The sequence below is a fragment of the Agrilus planipennis genome, unplaced genomic scaffold (genome assembly GCF_000699045.2).
Source record: "Agrilus planipennis isolate EAB-ADULT unplaced genomic scaffold, Apla_2.0 scaffold42, whole genome shotgun sequence".
Classification (NCBI taxonomy): Eukaryota; Metazoa; Arthropoda; class Insecta; order Coleoptera; family Buprestidae; genus Agrilus; species Agrilus planipennis.
In genome coordinates, this window is record NW_020438888.1 from 151,848 (window position 1) to 171,194 (window position 19,347).

At 37.5% G+C, this 19,347-nt stretch overlaps 1 protein-coding gene and 1 long non-coding RNA gene across 4 annotated transcripts in view; one reads left to right on the top strand and one right to left on the bottom strand.

The window, feature by feature from the left end:
• The window catches only part of LOC108744926 (Krueppel-like factor 12), a 138,479-nt gene that overhangs the window by 60,900 nt on the left and 58,232 nt on the right, over positions 1-19,347 (top strand). For 2 of the 3 annotated variants that reach the window (XM_025981817.1, XM_025981819.1), the window contains one exon: positions 12,895-13,033. In XM_025981817.1, coding sequence (XP_025837602.1) covers positions 12,895-13,033 — 139 coding nt within the window. The remainder of the gene's footprint in view (positions 1-12,894; positions 13,034-19,347) is intronic. The other variant, XM_025981818.1, reaches the window with a different exon arrangement.
• Positions 1-19,347, bottom strand: part of LOC112906826 — a 111,257-nt gene that overhangs the window by 26,702 nt on the left and 65,208 nt on the right. The gene's annotated exons all lie outside the window — the stretch shown is intronic.

Sequence of the window (19,347 nt, forward strand, 5' to 3'; positions counted from 1 at the left end):
TTTGTATAAAGAGCAACAGGCAGTTATAGAGCTGGGGATGCAACGTAGAGAAGTAAATATTAGGAAGGGAGTCAGGCAGGGATGCACACTGTCACCGCTACTTTTTAATCTATACATCGAAGACGCCATCAACATCATTAAGGACAGTACAACTGTAGGGATAGATATACAGCGGCAAAAGATTAGTATGCTTAGATTTGCAGATGATATAGAAGTATTAGCATCTAGCAAGGAGGACCTAGAGATAGCTTTAAATAAAATGGAAGAGGTATTGACAAAACAGCATTGCATAAAAATAAATAAAAGTAAGACAAAAATACTGGCATGCAAATGGAAGAAAAAGTAGGAAAACACAGAATATAAAGACAGGAGACGAAAAATTAGAACAAGTGGTTGATTTTAGGTATCTAGGAAGTCAGATAAGTCAGGACGAAAGAGGTAGTAAAGATATAAAGCAGAGGATAACGCAGGGTCGATAAAGTCATTTCTATGCTCGGGAACGATTAATTTAAAAATTCGAAAAAGACTGTTAAAGGTGTATGTTTGGAGCGCGGCACTGTACGAGAACCATTCGAAATGTGAATTTACTGGCGAGTAATGAGGATACCGTAGGTAGAGGTCAGAACTGAAGAGCTATTAGAAAGAATAGGAGAACCGAGGACTCTATGGAAATCAATATAAACCAGACGAGATAGGTCGGTAGGACACCTTCTCAGGCATGAAGGTCTAGTCAGAGATACATTAGAGGCAGAACTGGGAGTTAGGAGGAGTAGAGGTAGACCTAGCTAAGACTAAGACTAGCTCAGGATAGGAAGGCGCTCACTTAAATAGGATCAGTGAGAATTTTACTGATTTCTACAGTGAGTCACTGAGAAATCAGTGGGTTTAAGGCTTTTTGGCTGATAAATCAGTGAAGTGTTTGTCGTAAAGCGTCGTGCACTTTATAAATGCATCTAACCTAGCATTGTGCTAGATTCTTATTATATACATTAAAAATGAGTTTTATTTATTCGAAAATAAAAAATTGATTTTAAAAAGTTATATTACTGAAGTGGAGAAAAAGATGTTCAAATCGCTTGAAAGTATGCAAAGAATATAAAAGTAGTAATTACTAATGAAAGTGAAGATTTCATTTTTAACCGCAAGATGGCGCTTATGATTCATTTCGTAGGACAAGATTAATCAAAAATATTTACGGATCATAAAGTAAAGAAAGGGGGGTTAGAGGGCGGGTTTGAAGGGGCCCTTTTTTAACGCCCATTATCAACCTAAGAAGCTTAAATAGCCGGGCCAAGTGTATAAATTTTACTGATAAACCAGTGGATCGAAATGCCACTGCTTCACTCAGTGATTATTCACTGATTACCAGTGGTAAACTTTGCACTATATCAATCAGTGAGTAGTCACTGATGATCAGTGCATACTCACTGATTTTTTTTAAGATAGTACCTTGCTTGATCCAGCATGGATAAACTTAACCCTGTCTACATGCATTTAACTTTACTAACATAGCACTACCCTGTAGGGTAGGTAGGTAGGCAGACAAACATTACCAATAACAGTAATTTATAATATACTAGGTCTTATCGGCGGATTCGCTCACCTTGATATCCTAAATGAGTGTCAAAAATTATCGACGACTACATAAAACTAATTTCTCTATCCCTCGCAAACAGTATTTGTTTTCTGGATAAAAGACACCCTATGTTCTTTTCTTACCCCTAATATTGTGTGTACAAAATTTCATGATAGATTTTACCAGCGGCTTCGCTCGCATTGATCTCCTAAACACGTGTCAAAGATCATCTACGACCACATAAAACTAATTTACCTATCCCTCGGGAACAGTATTTGTTTTCTGGATAAAAGACACCCTATGTTCTTTACTTTACCCCTAATATTGTGTGTACAAAATTTCATGATAGATTTTACCAGCGGCTTCGCTCACATTGATCTCCTAAACACGTGTCAAAAATCATCGACGACCACACTAAACTAATTTCTCTATTCCTCGGGAACAGTATTTGTTTTCTGGATAAAAGACACCCTATGTTCTTTTCTTTACCCCTAATATTGTGTGTACAAAATTTCATGATAAGTTTTACCAGCGGCTTCGCTCGCGTTGATGTCAATGATCATCGACGACCACGTAAAACTAATTTTTCTATATCTCGAGAACAGGGACCAATCCGGCAAGGGAATTTCGATTCCCTTATAAATACACAGACACGTTAATTGGCTATTTTTCGCGTACTCGATTATCGAACATTTAAAGTCGAATGGTCTGTTTCGCTTATACAATGAAATATTCGACAAATATAATACCGACGTGTTGACACAGGCGTTCTACAAACATGCGTTTGAAAAGTTTACTTGTCATTTGTGTATCCAGTTCTTCTTCTTCTTTGAATTACCGAACTAATCCTAAGTGCGCACCTATTACGTAAGCTACGTGGGGCATCTCGACTTGTATGAGGCACGTTCCACCATTGAATCAAGGAACATACGGCGTCATTGTTTTGGAGCCTTTAAGATTACTCTTACACAGGTGCGTTTTTTCAATTATTTGTTTACAAACCGAATTTGGGCAAATGGCGAATATATTTATTCTTTACACGGTCACAAAAGGAACGTGCTCACTTCTTTTTCCAATTATTTGACATTAACATTACCTAATGATCCACCTTGTATACAAACATTGTCGAATTCGATAAAGGTAAATCGCCGGGTTTATTCAATCTTGGGCCATTTTAATTCGCGTTTGAAATAAAATTGAAGATGCAAATGGTTAATGAAATTGTATGACCGACAAGAATTATCGCTTCTACGGCATTCCATGGTAAAATCATTACCGACCTTTTACCGATTATACCCACGAAGGCACCCATCTGGTAGAGACCCAACGCCGATAAAATATCAATAACTATTGCGTACGTTTTCGCAATGTATATTATTATTTTGCGATACGTTTGAAATTCAATCGTCGTCCGTACCACCAGCATTCGATGGAAAGAGAGGCGACCGCGACTGATGGGCAATTTCATTGCACCAAGGAAGCACACATCACGATAAAGGTTTCCTTCTATTACTGGGGATTATGATTTGAGCAGCACCTAATCATTATCCAGCAAGTCGGAGAAGCCGGGAAAAAGAAGTAGGTATAAAACAAAATAAGAACGAGTACAAAAATTGCACAACTTGTAGTCCTGAAATTGCTTCAGTTTCTTTTTCTAATTCCATGAATTATCGTGAAATTCGCCGAGATGTCTGTTCTCTGTTTGTAGTTTATCGTAATATTCGAGAACCATGAGACATATTTTTATATAAATTTCACTGCCTAGTAAGTACAGCATTATCTCCCTAGGGATGTGACCAAGGTTTCAAGATCATTATCGTCGCGTATGATGAGGAAAAAGAAGAAAAATGAAGCACAATCTCGCACCACTCAGTGATATACTTAAACTTAAGGGTAGTGACCTTACCGAAGCCCCAACAGTTCCGTCAATGAAGACAATAACGTGTATTCGCGTGCAATTGACTTGTCTACGTATCAGCTGTTTGCGAAGGTCATGAATAGGTGTGTTTGTTTCGTCGAAAATCGATAATGCGGTAACTGTTCTCAGCCATTTACGGCCCGTTAACTGGGGTACTTTCGTGCACCCATTGTGCATCCCCTACGTTGTGGTACTATGGACTAGATACACTCTACAGTGCTTCCAGATGATACTCCTCATATATTCTGCAATACTGATCGGAAACGGTGTACAAAGCACAAAAATTCAATCGTAAACAGATTCCTCTGTTACTAAATGTACATGCATACGTACATTCATATTAATTGCAACTATGCAACATTCTAACGGATTGTTCACGGTGTAGAAAATGAGTAGGTTTATGGTTTTGTTAAGACACCAAAGGAAACTACTAATTGTAAATGCAACCTATGTAATGACACAGAGAGTCTTCTTGGTAGAGTCTGCTTCTAATCCATCCTAATGACCGGAAACACGTCTTATAAAAGGATAATAAACCTAAATCTAAAATTATCTACAACAACCTGGACATTACGGATTATCCGAGGTTCATACTTCTCTTTGTTACCTAAGCATTTATTAAAAAGCCCGAGGACTCTTTTTGCTACACAATTTTTCAGCTAATTTTAATTACAAATTTGTCATTCTTTCCACTTCTCTATTCTGCTCGATTACCGCTATTTTACCAATTGTACGACATGACCCTGTATCAGGCTATTAAAGATCAGATCCAATTCAAATAAAGGCAGTTTTGAAAGCAGTTCCAATTTCAGAAGCGGCCCAACGTTTAGCCGGATTGTCACATATTGTAATTGGTATTAGGGTAGATTAGGTTTAGTTAAAAACAACCTATACGTATATATATATCTAAAAACGTATACGTATATCTAGCAATTAATTAAGGTCATTATAATATACCATGCAAATACTAATAGCGTTTCGTGGTATTTGTTAATATTTTTCTTGTTGCGGAGTCAAGAGGTCACTTGTAAGAGGTCCGTCTAAAACGTATTCGTGTGCTTGTTATTTAAAACGAAACGAAATTGAAATATAACAATTTAAATGCAAATTTGGTGTTCCAATTACACACACGCTATCGCAAAGCGAACTAACTGTTAATGACTTTGCTTCTTCGTCCGAATCGTTTAAATAACCTCTGGCACTATTATTTGTCTTAACAATATCGTTACCTACCCATGCGGGTGTCTAATACGTATTTCGTTGGTTTTTTCTTTGTTGTTGTACACAGATATAGATTGTAGTTTGCTGCTGTTGCTGGTTATGACTGACAACGATCAATCTAAACAAATTTGAAAATCGTGCTCGTGGAGGTACCTTGTGGTATTTTAATACTTGGTTGGAACGGGAACCGGCGATTTCGAAAAAGAAAAAATTGACAGTTATTGATATACACCATAGCGAAAACCAATTACCAATAAACTGTGAAGTAATTGCTCCTCGCCCGACGAAACCGTTAACAGTTAGGTACTATTGAAAACAAACGCAAACTGTTGAAAGATGAATATGTACCAATAAATATTTGAGTGACCTTTAAGTATTCATTGTAAATGAACACACTCGCACACACATACGTGTATGTATAAACGTGTCAAATATTTACAAAATGTTACGTGATAGCTAATTACACCTCAAATCGTTGGATTCTTTAGGAAATTCTAAGAAACATTTGCCTTTACAGTTTTTTGATATAGTGCGTATTAAGCGAGTTATTAACGATTGGAAGAATTAGAGCGCGCTTTTGCGGCTGCTAACGCTCGACTGCTGACGCGCCTCCCGAGCGCAGCTTGCAGCAAACTAAACGCGCTCGACTGCTGACGCGCCTCCCGAGCGCAGCATGCAGCAAACCAAAAGCGCTCCGATTTGCGAACTTTTAAACATTAATAACTCCGTAACTATTCATCCGATCGAAAAACTGCAAAGGAAAAATTGTATCAGAATTTCATATGGCATGTCGATGCGTAATTACCAAGAAGACATTTTAACATATTGATCTTCCTACATTAAAAACGGTACTTCGTATGCCTTCCTGAGTAAGTTAACAAATTCCTTCACCTTTTACGAATCATAGCAAATCGATGTTTATAAGTACTTACGTAAAAATTTCAAGGTAGGATAATAATGTATGCCAACAATTGACAACTGAGTATTGCATTATATGTTAGACTTAATAGTTAGCCGGTTAGTTAGTTATAGCATGGCTCGATAACTCTAGAACGAACAACGTCACACCTATGCGTCCAAATCGGCATGGCAATCATCAATCATCGCGCCTGAACAATCCAAGATAACACTCATTTTGCTATTACCCCAGGCCCCCCGCTCATGAAGCCGCAAATTAGAATGTAAACTTCAATCTAGCAGACAACCATTATCATCATCATCGCTGTTGATAATTACAAAAAAGAAAACAATTGACAACTAATTTAACTAATTTCGTTGGGCGATTATTCGCGCAGCAGAGAGCTAGCTATCAGCGAACCAGTAAAATTTATATCAGTTACCTATAAGGATTAACGAATTGTTCACCTGAATTTATTTCGATATGTATGTACCTACACGTCAATGATTATCGATTTTTATCTAGAAAATATTCGTTAAAGGTCTTGATGATGGCCCCCACCCCCCAAGGGGGATCGAAAGAGGTCTCCCCCACCACTGTAGCTTAAAAAATTCGTGGCGGTCTCACCCCCATACAAAGTTATGGGGGTTCAAAGTTAATAAATATGCCAATTTTTATACATTTCTAGGCATGTAAATATTTATATAATCATTCTTAAACAATATTCAAAGGTAAAACTAATGAAAAATACATAAAAATATTGAGAAAGTTATATAAAACATTATTTAAATATCTTTATCAATAGGGTAGGTTAGGTTAGGTTAGGTTATCGGGTTTTGTTCAAGTGACCACCCTCTTTCGATCCCCCACCTCCACCCGCTTGAAAATAATTCTTTTATTGAATTTTATTTGAATTATAGTGTATGAAAATTGTCAAAATAATCAACTTTCAACCCCCATAACTTTTTATGGGGGTGAGACCGCCGAATTTTTTTATGGGGTTTTACTCAGGTGACCACCCTCCTTCGATCCCCCCTACCCTGTTTTGGCCCCCCTACCCCCGCCCCATCTAACTCCCCATAACTTTTTATAGGGGTGAGACCACCGCGAACTTTTTATGGCACAGTGGTGGAGGAGACCTCCTCTTTCGTTTCCACCCACTTCGGGGGCGGGGGCCATCATCTAGACATTTACCAAATATTTTTTAAAAGTTTCAGTGTCGTTGAGAGGGGACAATATATAATTGTATGATGTAGACCCTAGTAGATGTTATCTAAAATCCGAACAAATTACATGTATGTAGGTCAGATAGAGATAGACCTAGATTAGAGTACTGTTCGCAAATAGTTAAGGATGTGGGATGTTTTAGTTTTAGGGAAATGCGAAGATTAGCTCAGGATATGAAGGAATGGAAGCAGTGTGGAATGGAAGTGTCCAAGCAGTCTTAGGACTGACGATCTTATGATGTTGATGGAAGTCTTTCGACCATTTTAGAACAAGAAGTCCCATTGGTCCTTCAAAAAGTCCTATTTAATACCACCAGAACAATTAAAGGCTTATAATTGATACGAAACGCATACACTCTTGTTGATTCGTTACTTTTTTCACTTCTAGATCCGATTCAGCCTTCCAACTGTATGAAATTGTGTAATCTTTACCGATCTACATAGGTGTTCACTCACCAGCCAGCAGCTTTTGCAGATTTAAAACCCGGCCGACGCTCCAGCCGTCGTAAACCAAAGGCCAACGCGGCCACGTTAACAGACCAAATTGAGTGCGAGAGAATCTCCCATTACGCGCGCCCTTTTATGTAAGCGACGACCGGGATACGTTTACGGTAGATAAAAGTAACTGTAATTGGACAAAAACTACTTCTATACTTACAAAAACGAAAAAATAGAAAGAAGAGGTAGACGTTCTGTTATCTGCCTGCTTGCAACTGCGCCGAGCCGCGACGCGGCCTCCAATTACGAATCTACTAACGGACAACTTCATCGTTAGCGTTATTATTGGTCAATCAGTTCATTAGGCATGTTAGGTTGGGTTGCGTGTGTGCCGATCCAAGAAACAGGGCTCAAAAAGGGTACGGCCGGCTTACTTGCCTTTTTAAGCTTCTGACTACGATGCGGGTGTGATTTATGCTTTCTAAACGCACCCCGCATCAACTGCGGCCGGTGAATGAGGTCGCAGGACTACACGCGCCCACTTCTATATACAGTAAAAGCTCTTTATTCGCGGGGTATACGGTCCATACGTATACCGCGGATATGAAATGGTAATTAGTATGGAATCATAGGGGATACGTTCTAAGGTTCCAAAATAAAATCAATGTATTGATAAATTCGCAATTAAAATTGATCGTTATAATCAGCTTTAGGCAAGAGTTTAAAAAATTTAGTGATTTTTCTTGTTTTGAATTCTGAAATTAGTCCATTCGGTTACATCTTTTATAAAAGTCGCCTCGGCATGAGCCAGTAGTACTCAAAAGATGATACATTAAAAAATAACACGGAATCCTTTTCTATTCAAAAAATACCGATAAATTAAGGGGATTCAGTGGTACACGCGTCATGCTTATCGGTTCTAGATATCATGAGTTTAATATTTAAAACAGAGGTTTGAAATTTTGTAGTAAGATAGATACAGCTTTATTCTAAAGCGTATCGAAGGGCATTTCTTAATTTTTTAACTTCTATTGAAAAAGTGTGTCCTATAAGAAACATCAACTTTAAGCACTTGTAAAAGCTTTTAATGACCATATTATTGGAAACCAAAAACGTACCGATTTAGTGTGAACCTTTGCCTGCTACCATAGAAAAAATTAGATATTTATCTCGCAGCGTTAAATCACAATGTTTAGAATAGAAACCCATGTTTTCGGAAAAATTCACGGTAGGCACGATCGGTCTATTGCGGTCAATCCGCTTAATAAATGACACCGAATCCACCAAAACAATATCGGGGATTTACAGGGCATGATGAACTCGCAATATCAAATAATTTCAAAACTTCTTACCAAAAAACATCAATTATTTGGACTATTAATCATAACATTTTGATTTCAAGTGTTACTGACTACCCCTAACGGAAAAACTAACTATAAGATAAAAGAATGCAATAGCACACACCATTTTATTCAAAGTGCTCACAACTTTGTACAGTATAATGCAAAAATATTGGCCCTTGTCCAATATTCTTTTGGAAATTTTGCCTAATTTTTACAGTAAGTACAGTATGAAAATAAACGGCATTGTTAAACAAGGTCGCACACCGGGTTGTGGAAGTAATTAACCCGCAGTACACTACCATACGAACGTTGAAACAACAACAACAATAACAACAAGTAAAGCGCGGTAGACTTTTAATGTCGAACAATTAACGTGATTAATGCCAACGACATAAATTTTAATTTGCGTCGGCTGTTTTTTTTTCTCTTTTCGTAATGCGTTTAGGAAATAATTAGACCGTTATAAAACGAGAACATATAAAATTGTAATTAGAGGTAGATACTAAGCGCGAGAGTAGATTGTTCCAATTAAAAAAAAAAAACCTGCCCCGTACTTTCGACATTCAAATAAAATCGGCAAGACGCATGTAGGCACGCCAAAATGTAGGCCCACGGACGCGGAATTTTTTTTTACGTGTTTCGCGAAAAAATTTGGGTCGGTACATGTAATAGGCTGCTTAATGTCATTAACAGTACATGCGAATTGAGAAACTTATGATTATATACGTGCTGTACGTTAATTATAATTATGCGTGTAATTATTTTCGGGAAAATTTTGAAGTGAACTGAAATTCTAAGTAAATCTTTCTGTTATAGTTTTTCCATATGTGCTGTGGTTAGTGAATTATTAACACTAAAGTATTCAAACACGCCCCTAATGCAGCTTGCAGCAAATAAAGCACACCTGACTAGCTAATCTTTAATTCTTCGTAACTCAGATACTACAAATCGAACTGAAAATTCGCAAAGTTATTAAGTATTGGAATAGATAACCAATGAGAGAGCGCTCTTGCTGCTGCAAGCAACAATCGATACATCAGACACGCCCCTGATGCAGCTTGCAGCAAATAAAGCACACCTGATTGGTTAATCTTTAATTCTTTATAACTCAGATACTACAGATCGAACTGAAAATTCGCAAAGGACTTCAGTATTGGAATAGATAACCAATGAGAGAGCGCTCTTGCTGCTGCAAGCAACAATCGATACATCAGACACGCCCCTGATGCAGCTTGCAGCAAATAAAGCACACTTGATTGGCTAATCTTTAATTCTTCGTAACTCAGATACTACAAATCGAACTGAAAATTCACAAAGGAATTAAGTATTGGAATAGATAACCAATGAGATAGCGCTCTTGCTGCTATAAGTAACAATCGATGCAGCAGACACGCCCCTGATGCAGCTTGCAACAAACGAAGCTAACCATTAATAAGTAACAGATCGAACTGAAAATCGGCAATCGAAAATTTTGCTTACAATCCGCTGATGTAAAATTAAAATTATTCTTGAATCGTTCTCAGTCGATACAGGTACTTACTATTGCTACCTGTTTCATTCGCAAATAACATTATTATTTCATTGTTCAAACAGTACATTTGAAGTGCTCTTCTTGTCAAAAAGAAAATTACGTTGTCTGTAGTACAAAAAATAACAGAACAAATTTCTGCCTCCATATAAGACCTTCCGTTTTTATTCACACTAGACACACACTTATACTTAGCGTTACAAACGCACGGACAGCGTTAGGCACCTATATAGTACTTGTTCTCATACCGGCAGTATACACCTTTCGCACTTTACGATGTTTATTTTATACTTGTAGCAAAACGCAATCGGAAAACACAAGTGCGGCCGTACAATAAAACAATATCGCGTTTTTACTTGTCACTGGTTACAAGACTACCGCTGTCACGGTAGTCACATTAATATACGGGGTGTGCTAATGTTGATTATTATTGCAGTTTAAAACCTGACGTTTGCTTTATTATTTATGTGATAAGTATTTAAAAAAAAAAAAAATCGGTTGTCTGTAAAGTCGGTTTACTGACGATAGTTGAACGTGACAACGTCATAAGAAAATACTGATGGAATGGTTTCANAAACGCCCGATAGCACAAGTAAACCCGAGCGAAAAACAAACGACCCCAACACCCATCGGTTTACATACAGGTGTGAAAGGTTAAATATTAACAGCGTACACCTCGATATTATACTTTTGATGATTATATCGCTCCTCGGTTGTATTATGTCAAGATTGGAGTGGCGCTTTTTCATTATAATTTTCCTCGGAAAAATCAGCCGCAGCTATAACACAATCGATCGCTTGAGTTTGAGTACCTCACTATATTTTTTTTTACTGCCGCACTCAATATTATATTATAGAAGTTACGGTAGAATCATCATCATCATAAGGTCGTTTTTGTGCTTTGCGTTGATGTTTTAATTTATTTTAAATAAACAAATTAATTTTTTGTACTTAATAGAGGTTAATATTTAATAAATTAATGTGAATTTATACTTAAAACGCTACAAATTACCTTAAACGAACGTCACGACTCGTAGCTTAGCGATTAGAACACTGACGCGAAAAGGACCCGGGTTCGATTCCCGACGAGGACGTGACAGCTTAACAATTTTTCCTTATTAATTTGAGATAATCTGTAGAAGATTGAATATTAAGAATGTTCAATTAATTAATTCGAACCGACAAACACGTAACATAGCGCTTATCGTTTGACTCCTTCGTTCGTCCTTCCCTATTCAATGGACAGGTATCAAGTGCCTTTGTAAATAAAAATGTACACATGTAGGTATATGTGTAGAAACACACACGCACCTACAATACGTTACTTCAGCTGACGGGCGAGTTACTGCAGGGACTTGTCAATTCCTTATAGAACGTTATTAATGAACGACGAAGAAGAAAACGCGTAGCGACCTTGCGCTCAAGCCTCAAGTAGTAGAGTATGTTCGATAGTTAGTTCTTTTGCAAGCAGCGAGCATGCAAACAAGGAAAGCGACGATCTCGGTCTGCTGAGGCCGAAGAAGAACTATATCCACTCCCGTGTCGTGTTGGCGGCGGTATTTAATAAATTTACTGACAGCCGCTTACTGAAATACTTGCATTACCATTGCCACATAACTGGTTCGAGTGCGAAACATAATTATTTACGAATAATATCTTAATTTGATTCACTACGTTGCTACACTCCCGTCGGTTTTCCACGACTCCAGGAAGATTTTTATCAGTCCTTTGCCTGGAAAATTTTTAGGCACTAGAAAGTTCATCTAAATATCCTCAAATTTATTGGCCTATACAAAACTTCCTTTGGCTATTGGGGAGACCAATGATTCCCAAAAAACTTACAAATATTTTCTTTAGCCCTTAGATTTATTAGGATCCCTGTCAGGATTTTTATTTCTAAATTATTTTCTTGGATTCTCAGATTGACCTATTTGACATAGTTTCTGATCAGTTCGTAAAAGGGTTACTAGATTTTTTCCTTAGTGCCAAAATTTTTTAGAATCCTAGAAAGTTTTCGATGGTTGCTAAGGACTGCTTCATGCTTCTGGATCGTTCTTTAGGTTTGTAAACAATCTTTGTAGATTTTTAGATTATATTTATTGAACAATACGTTGACCCCTAAGATCTTCATTTCTTGGAATTCCCAGATTGACCCATAAAAGGCTCGCAAAGGTTCTGAAATGTTCCTAAAAAATTCCTGGATTTTTCCTTAATTATTCTAGAATCCTTAAAAATTTTCGATGGTTGTTCCTTAATCATTCTTTTGGTAAATTTGTAAATCACAACATTGAACAATACGTTACTCCTAAAATCCCGCTTTCCTCATTGACTTTCTAAAAAGTGCCTAAAAGGACATTTAGAATTTTTCCTTGATCTCTATATTTTTCGAGAATCCTTGAAAGTTTTCGATGATTTTTAAGAACTGCTTAATCTTCTTAATTCGTTGTTTTGGTTTCTGAACGACTTTAGTAGACATCTAAATCATATTCACTGAACAGTACGTTTCCCCTAAGATCCCCAGATGGATTTCTGAGATTCCATAACGTTACAGCTTTAGGTAGTCCCTCAAAGACCCCTAGGTACCTAAATAACTTTCTTAAAACTCATTTTGTGTTTCAGGATTTCCTTAATGAATCGTACCAAGAAAAGGACAATTAAATGTATTTTACGTAATTTTAGGTTAGATTATTTCTATGATAAGGAACGATTTTGAAATTTGAAATGGTAAATAATTTCACATTTTCAGGCAGAAGGCCCCCCAGTACAAATGGAGCCTGTCGATCTTAGTGTTAAGACACCTGTAGTGCTGCAAGTACCCAAGTATTCACCGCAAAGGCTCAAGAATCCGTCGTCGTCCATTTCTAAAGTTACCTCATTGCCCGTAGGTAAGTTTCTACATTTTCTACCCTCCTCCACTAGAATATCATTTATTTCAAAGTCAAAACAATTATATTTGCAGTACTGTACCGTCAAGGTACAGAACCATTCCCATTTATACCATAAAATGTTATAGAAAATACGACAAATGGCGCTGTAAACGCCATCTGTAGTACAATGCTACATTTTAGGATTACGTATGCTTCAGCAAGGTCCATTTAAATATGTGGATATCCACTTGCTGAAACGGATCCCGGCGTAGCTCACCTCAACGTGGTAGGCACGTTACCATAATCGAATAGAAGCATACGTAATCCTAAAATGTAGCACTGTACTACAGATGGCGTTTACAGCGCCATTTGTCGTATTTTCTAAAACGCGATGTTAAGGCAGCAGGTAAAGGTTGGTCTGTGTTCTGTCGGAACTGTCTGCGACGCGCTGATGAGATCCAAAAAGAATTAATCAATTATTATTAAAATAAACGTTGGAAAGTTCAACATCAAGGACTTTGATAAAATACATGCGATTCCTTTGAGAGACACTTACGTACACAAGTTCCTTATTAAAGATGATTAGTGTACGTATGTGCCCGTGTTCTAAATCATGGGAGATGTACCCGTAATTATCTCCTCATTGCGAGCAATAAAGTGTGGGAAATTCATTAATACACGGGGTCATAAACAGTAGTCACGCATCTGCATCTGCGCTACGAACTAAGAAGCGTATGAGAGAATAATGATGCTCGCTGGAGATGATCAAAACCAGCTGTCTGTTTGCACATAGTACCTATGTGTATTCGCGACAAAAAGATAAAACTAAACTAGGAAGAAACAAAAGTTATAATCACGGCTGACTGGATCAAATTACAGCTACAACTGTTTTTCTTTTAGAAAATACTACAAATGGCTACGCCGGGATTCGTTTTCAACAAGTAGATATCCACACAAGTGGACCTTGTTGGAGCATACGTAATCCTAAAATGTAGCATCGTGCTACAGATGGCGTTTACTGCGCCATTTGTAGTATTTTCTAAAACGCACTGTTAAGACAGCAGGTAAAAGTTGGTCTGTGTTCTGTCGGAGCTGCCTGCGACGTGCTGATGAGATCCAAAAAGATCGAAATCGCGATCCGCGTCTGGCAGTTTCGACAGAATGCAGACCACTTTTGTTTTGATCAGTTTGTAGTTTACGATGCCCGTCTTGTAGTTGGTACTCTGTCCTATCACAGTTTCATCATCCTAAATGCCTTATTCAATCGTCTTTCTCATTTAAATTCTCCTTGACTTTTACCGCAGTAATGGAAAAAAAATCTTTATTTGCCACGCTTTTCATCAACATATTGCAATTCACTTCCGTTTCTCGTCGGGCGGATCCCAAGAAGATAATTACGAGAGTCGACTTGGACAATTATCCTGTTACGTAGATTGAAGCGGATCTTGAGAGACGAACGTGTATTTAAATTATATTTTTTCTCTTTTCCTCTCGTTCTCTCTGTCTCTCGCATTGATTCAGTTCGAGTCTCAGTTACGCGCTCGATGGCGAAATTACTCAACAATAAAAGATATAGAAATCACCACGGCCGCGGATCAACCGTTTGCGAATGTTTATGGGATTGTTGCATGCAGTGTGTCACAAAAAAACTCGACTCGCCCCAAAAAGTTACACCATTAGCATTTATTAATATTAAAAATGCACATCAACAACTGAGTCATTCTTAACTAAAACAACAACTATCTAAGCTATGGAAATCCAAATAAACAAAAAGTCTTGACAATCCTTTATCAAATTCTTCTTTTAGTGAGCATATATACTGAGTCACTTTTTATCACAGAGTTTGATTTGGTAAGAGTCACTAGTAGCTACCTAAACACAATAGCTACACCATTAACATTTATTAAGATTAATGATACACATTAACAACTGAGTCACTCTAAACTTTAGTAATCTAAATAAACAAAAAGTCTTGACAATACGTTAATAAATTCTTCATTTAATAGGAATATATACTGAGTCACTATTTATCACAGAGTTTGGAGAATCAAGTTGGTAAGAGATATTAGTATCTCCCTAAACATAAAAGCTACACCATTAACATTTATTGAGATTAAAAATACACATCAGTAACTGAGTCACTGCAAACTATAGCAACTAAGTAAACAAAAAGTCTTGACAATCGTTAATAAATTCTTCTTTTAATAAAAATATACAGTGAGTCACTTTTTATTACAGAGTTTAGTTTGGTACGAGTCACTTGTATCTACCTGAATACAGAATATTGGTTAGATCTTTTAGCTGAGTCACTACTGAAGTATGTGTTTGTAACATTACTGTCGAAGACTACTGATAGTTTAACTCAGTCAGGTACTACTAAAACTGAGTCAAAATAATGTCACCTGGAACATATCGTACAGACTTCTCCAGCAATGATTTATTATTGGAGGCAGTACTGAGTCACTACACCGACTCCCCTGATCAGTTTAACGTATTACACAACCATTTGGTAAATTTAAACTGAGTCATCTTGTAAATAAGATTGTTCTACTGTTTGCTCCAAGAGAACAACCGTTTTACTCAGTTGCAATCGTTACTAAATCCAAGTTCCAATAATATACTGAGTCATCTCAAGATTCTTCCAAGTTTTGTACCAGATCCATAACTCCACAACTATTACAGTTATCCTTTTTTTAATATATAAAAGGTAATATCGTCTACCTATATAATTGCTAAGATGTTTACTCATGTTTTCAATACATCAATCGTCATCAAAGTTTGTGACTGACTGTAATAAAACGTTCTCACAAGAGGTACCCACGGATATTCCTGCTGTCCATCACGCCAGTCGTTTCGCGGTTCGTGCGCGCACTCTCATTAGCATATTAATGAAAACCGACAACAATTAGAAATGCATAAATTTCAATTTAAGACGTTTTCCGTTTCACGGTCGCACGTTGAGACCATCGGTTGAACCATTAGAAACACGATACACACCTTATATACGATAGTACCGCAACAATTTGCTTACGAATGGTCTTATCATTTCGCGATTTGCGGAATGGGCTGTCGACACGTCGATGGTATCCAATGAGCTGATTCATGGTACAAGAAGCAAGATAAAGTGGCAATTTCATTACAGAATTTATTCGAAAACGAAAATTCGAAGTGTATTGATGCATTAATGACCTCTGCGACCTTTTGAGGGATAATATTCCATCCAAAATTAATCACCGCAGAAACGTAATCAAACTTTCTAGTAATTAGTAAACGCGCACACCGTCAGTCTAAGCAAAAGCCTTAGAAAAGAACAACGAAGGAGTCCCACTTAATGTCTGAAACATCATGAAATATTTAACATAAGATATGATAATGTGACTACCGACGATCGACGGACAACCTGCCAACGAACCAGCCGGTCCGCTCGTTTGATTTATGTATTAATTAAGTTTTCAAAAGGAGCTGTCACGCGGGTTCCCTGTAATTTACGCCTAATTTATTAATTCTCGCCGCTCAAGTGCAATATTCGCGGAGTCGCAACATCAGATTGTGCCGAGATACGCACCGAGACATGTCAAGACGGCGGCCGCTGTTGCTGGCTGACAGGCTCGAAGGACCAAAAGACATCACCGATCAGCGTAACCGGACAATGTCTTAACGCGCACCGAAAAGGGGGTGGGGGTGGGTGGGATCGAAAGAGGAGGTCTCCCCCACCACTGTACCATAAAAAGTTCGTGGCGGTCTCACCCCCTTAAAAAGTTATGAGGGTTCAAAGCTAATAAATATGCCAATTTTTATACATTTCTAGGCATGTCAATATTTATATAGTCATTCTTAAACAATATTCAAAGGTAAAACTAATGGAAAAATACATAAAAATATTGAGAAAGTTATATAAAACATTATTTANGATCCCAAGAAGATAATTACGAGAGTCGACTTGGACAATTATCCTGTTACGTAGATTGAAGCGGATCTTGAGAGACGAACGTGTATTTAAATTATATTTTTTCTCTTTTCCTCTCGTTCTCTCTGTCTCTCGCATTGATTCAGTTTCGAGTCTCAGTTACGCGCTCGATGGCGAAATTACTCAACAATAAAAGATATAGAAATCACCACGGCCGCGGATCAACCGTTTGCGAATGTTTATGGGATTGTTGCATGCAGTGTGTCACAAAAAAACTCGACTCGCCCCAAAAAGTTACACCATTAGCATTTATTAATATTAAAAATGCACATCAACAACTGAGTCATTCTTAACTAAAACAACAACTATCTAAGCTATGGAAATCCAAATAAACAAAAAGTCTTGACAATCCTTTATCAAATTCTTCTTTTAGTGAGCATATATACTGAGTCACTTTTTATCACAGAGTTTGATTTGGTAAGAGTCACTAGTAGCTACCTAAACACAATAGCTACACCATTAACATTTATTAAGATTAATGATACACATTAACAACTGAGTCACTCTAAACTTTAGTAATCTAAATAAACAAAAAGTCTTGACAATACGTTAATAAATTCTTCATTTAATAGGAATATATACTGAGTCACTATTTATCACAGAGTTTGGAGAATCAAGTTGGTAAGAGATATTAGTATCTCCCTAAACATAAAAGCTACACCATTAACATTTATTGAGATTAAAAATACACATCAGTAACTGAGTCACTGCAAACTATAGCAACTAAGTAAACAAAAAGTCTTGACAATCGTTAATAAATTCTTCTTTTAATAAAAATATACAGTGAGTCACTTTTTATTACAGAGTTTAGTTTGGTACGAGTCACTTGTATCTACCTGAATACAGAATATTGGTTAGATCTTTTAGCTGAGTCACTACTGAAGTATGTGTTTGTAACATTACTGTCGAAGACTACTGATAGTTTAACTCAGTCAGGTACTACTAAAACTGAGTCAAAATAATGTCACCTGGAACATATCGTACAGACTTCTCCAGCAATGATTTATTATTGGAGGCAGTACTGAGTCACTACACCGACTCCCCTGATCAGTTTAACGTATTACACAACCATTTGGTAAATTTAAACTGAGTCATCTTGTAAATAAGATTGTTCTACTGTTTGCTCCAAGAGAACAACCGTTTTACTCAGTTGCAATCGTTACTAAATCCAAGTTCCAATAATATACTGAGTCATCTCAAGATTCTTCCAAGTTTTGTACCAGATCCATAACTCCACAACTATTACAGTTATCCTTTTTTTAATATATAAAAGGTAATATCGTCTACCTATATAATTGCTAAGATGTTTACTCATGTTTTCAATACATCAATCGTCATCAAAGTTTGTGACTGACTGTAATAAAACGTTCTCACAAGAGGTACCCACGGATATTCCTGCTGTCCATCACGCCAGTCGTTTCGCGGTTCGTGCGCGCACTCTCATTAGCATATTAATGAAAACCGACAACAATTAGAAATGCATAAATTTCAATTTAAGACGTTTTCCGTTTCACGGTCGCACGTTGAGACCATCGGTTGAACCATTAGAAACACGATACACACCTTATATACGATAGTACCGCAACAATTTGCTTACGAATGGTCTTATCATTTCGCGATTTGCGGAATGGGCTGTCGACACGTCGATGGTATCCAATGAGCTGATTCATGGTACAAGAAGCAAGATGAAGTGTCAATTTCATTATTGAATTTATTCGAAAACGAAAATTCGAAGTGTATTGATGCATTAATGACCTCTGCGACCTTTTGAGGGATAATATTCCATCCAAAATTAATCACCGCAGAAACGTAATCAAACTTTCTAGTAATTAGTAAACGCGCACACCGTCAGTCTAAGCAAAAGCCTTAGAAAAGAACAACGAAGGAGTCCCACTTAATGTCTGAAACATCATGAAATATTTAACATAAGATATGATAATGTGACTACCGACGATCGACGGACAACCTGCCAACGAACCAGCCGGTCCGCTCGTTTGATTTATGTATTAATTAAGTTTTCAAAAGGAGCTGTCACGCGGGTTCCCTGTAATTTACGCCTAATTTATTAATTCTCGCCGCTCAAGTGCAATATTCGCGGAGTCGCAACATCAGATTGTGCCGAGATACGCACCGAGACATGTCAAGACGGCGGCCGCTGTTGCTGGCTGACAGGCTCGAAGGACCAAAAGACATCACCGATCAGCGTAACCGGACAATGTCTTAACGCGCACCGAAAAGGGGGTGGGGGTGGGTGGGATCGAAAGAGGAGGTCTCCCCCACCACTGTACCATAAAAAGTTCGTGGCGGTCTCACCCCCTTAAAAAGTTATGAGGGTTCAAAGCTAATAAAGTGCCTAAAAGGACAT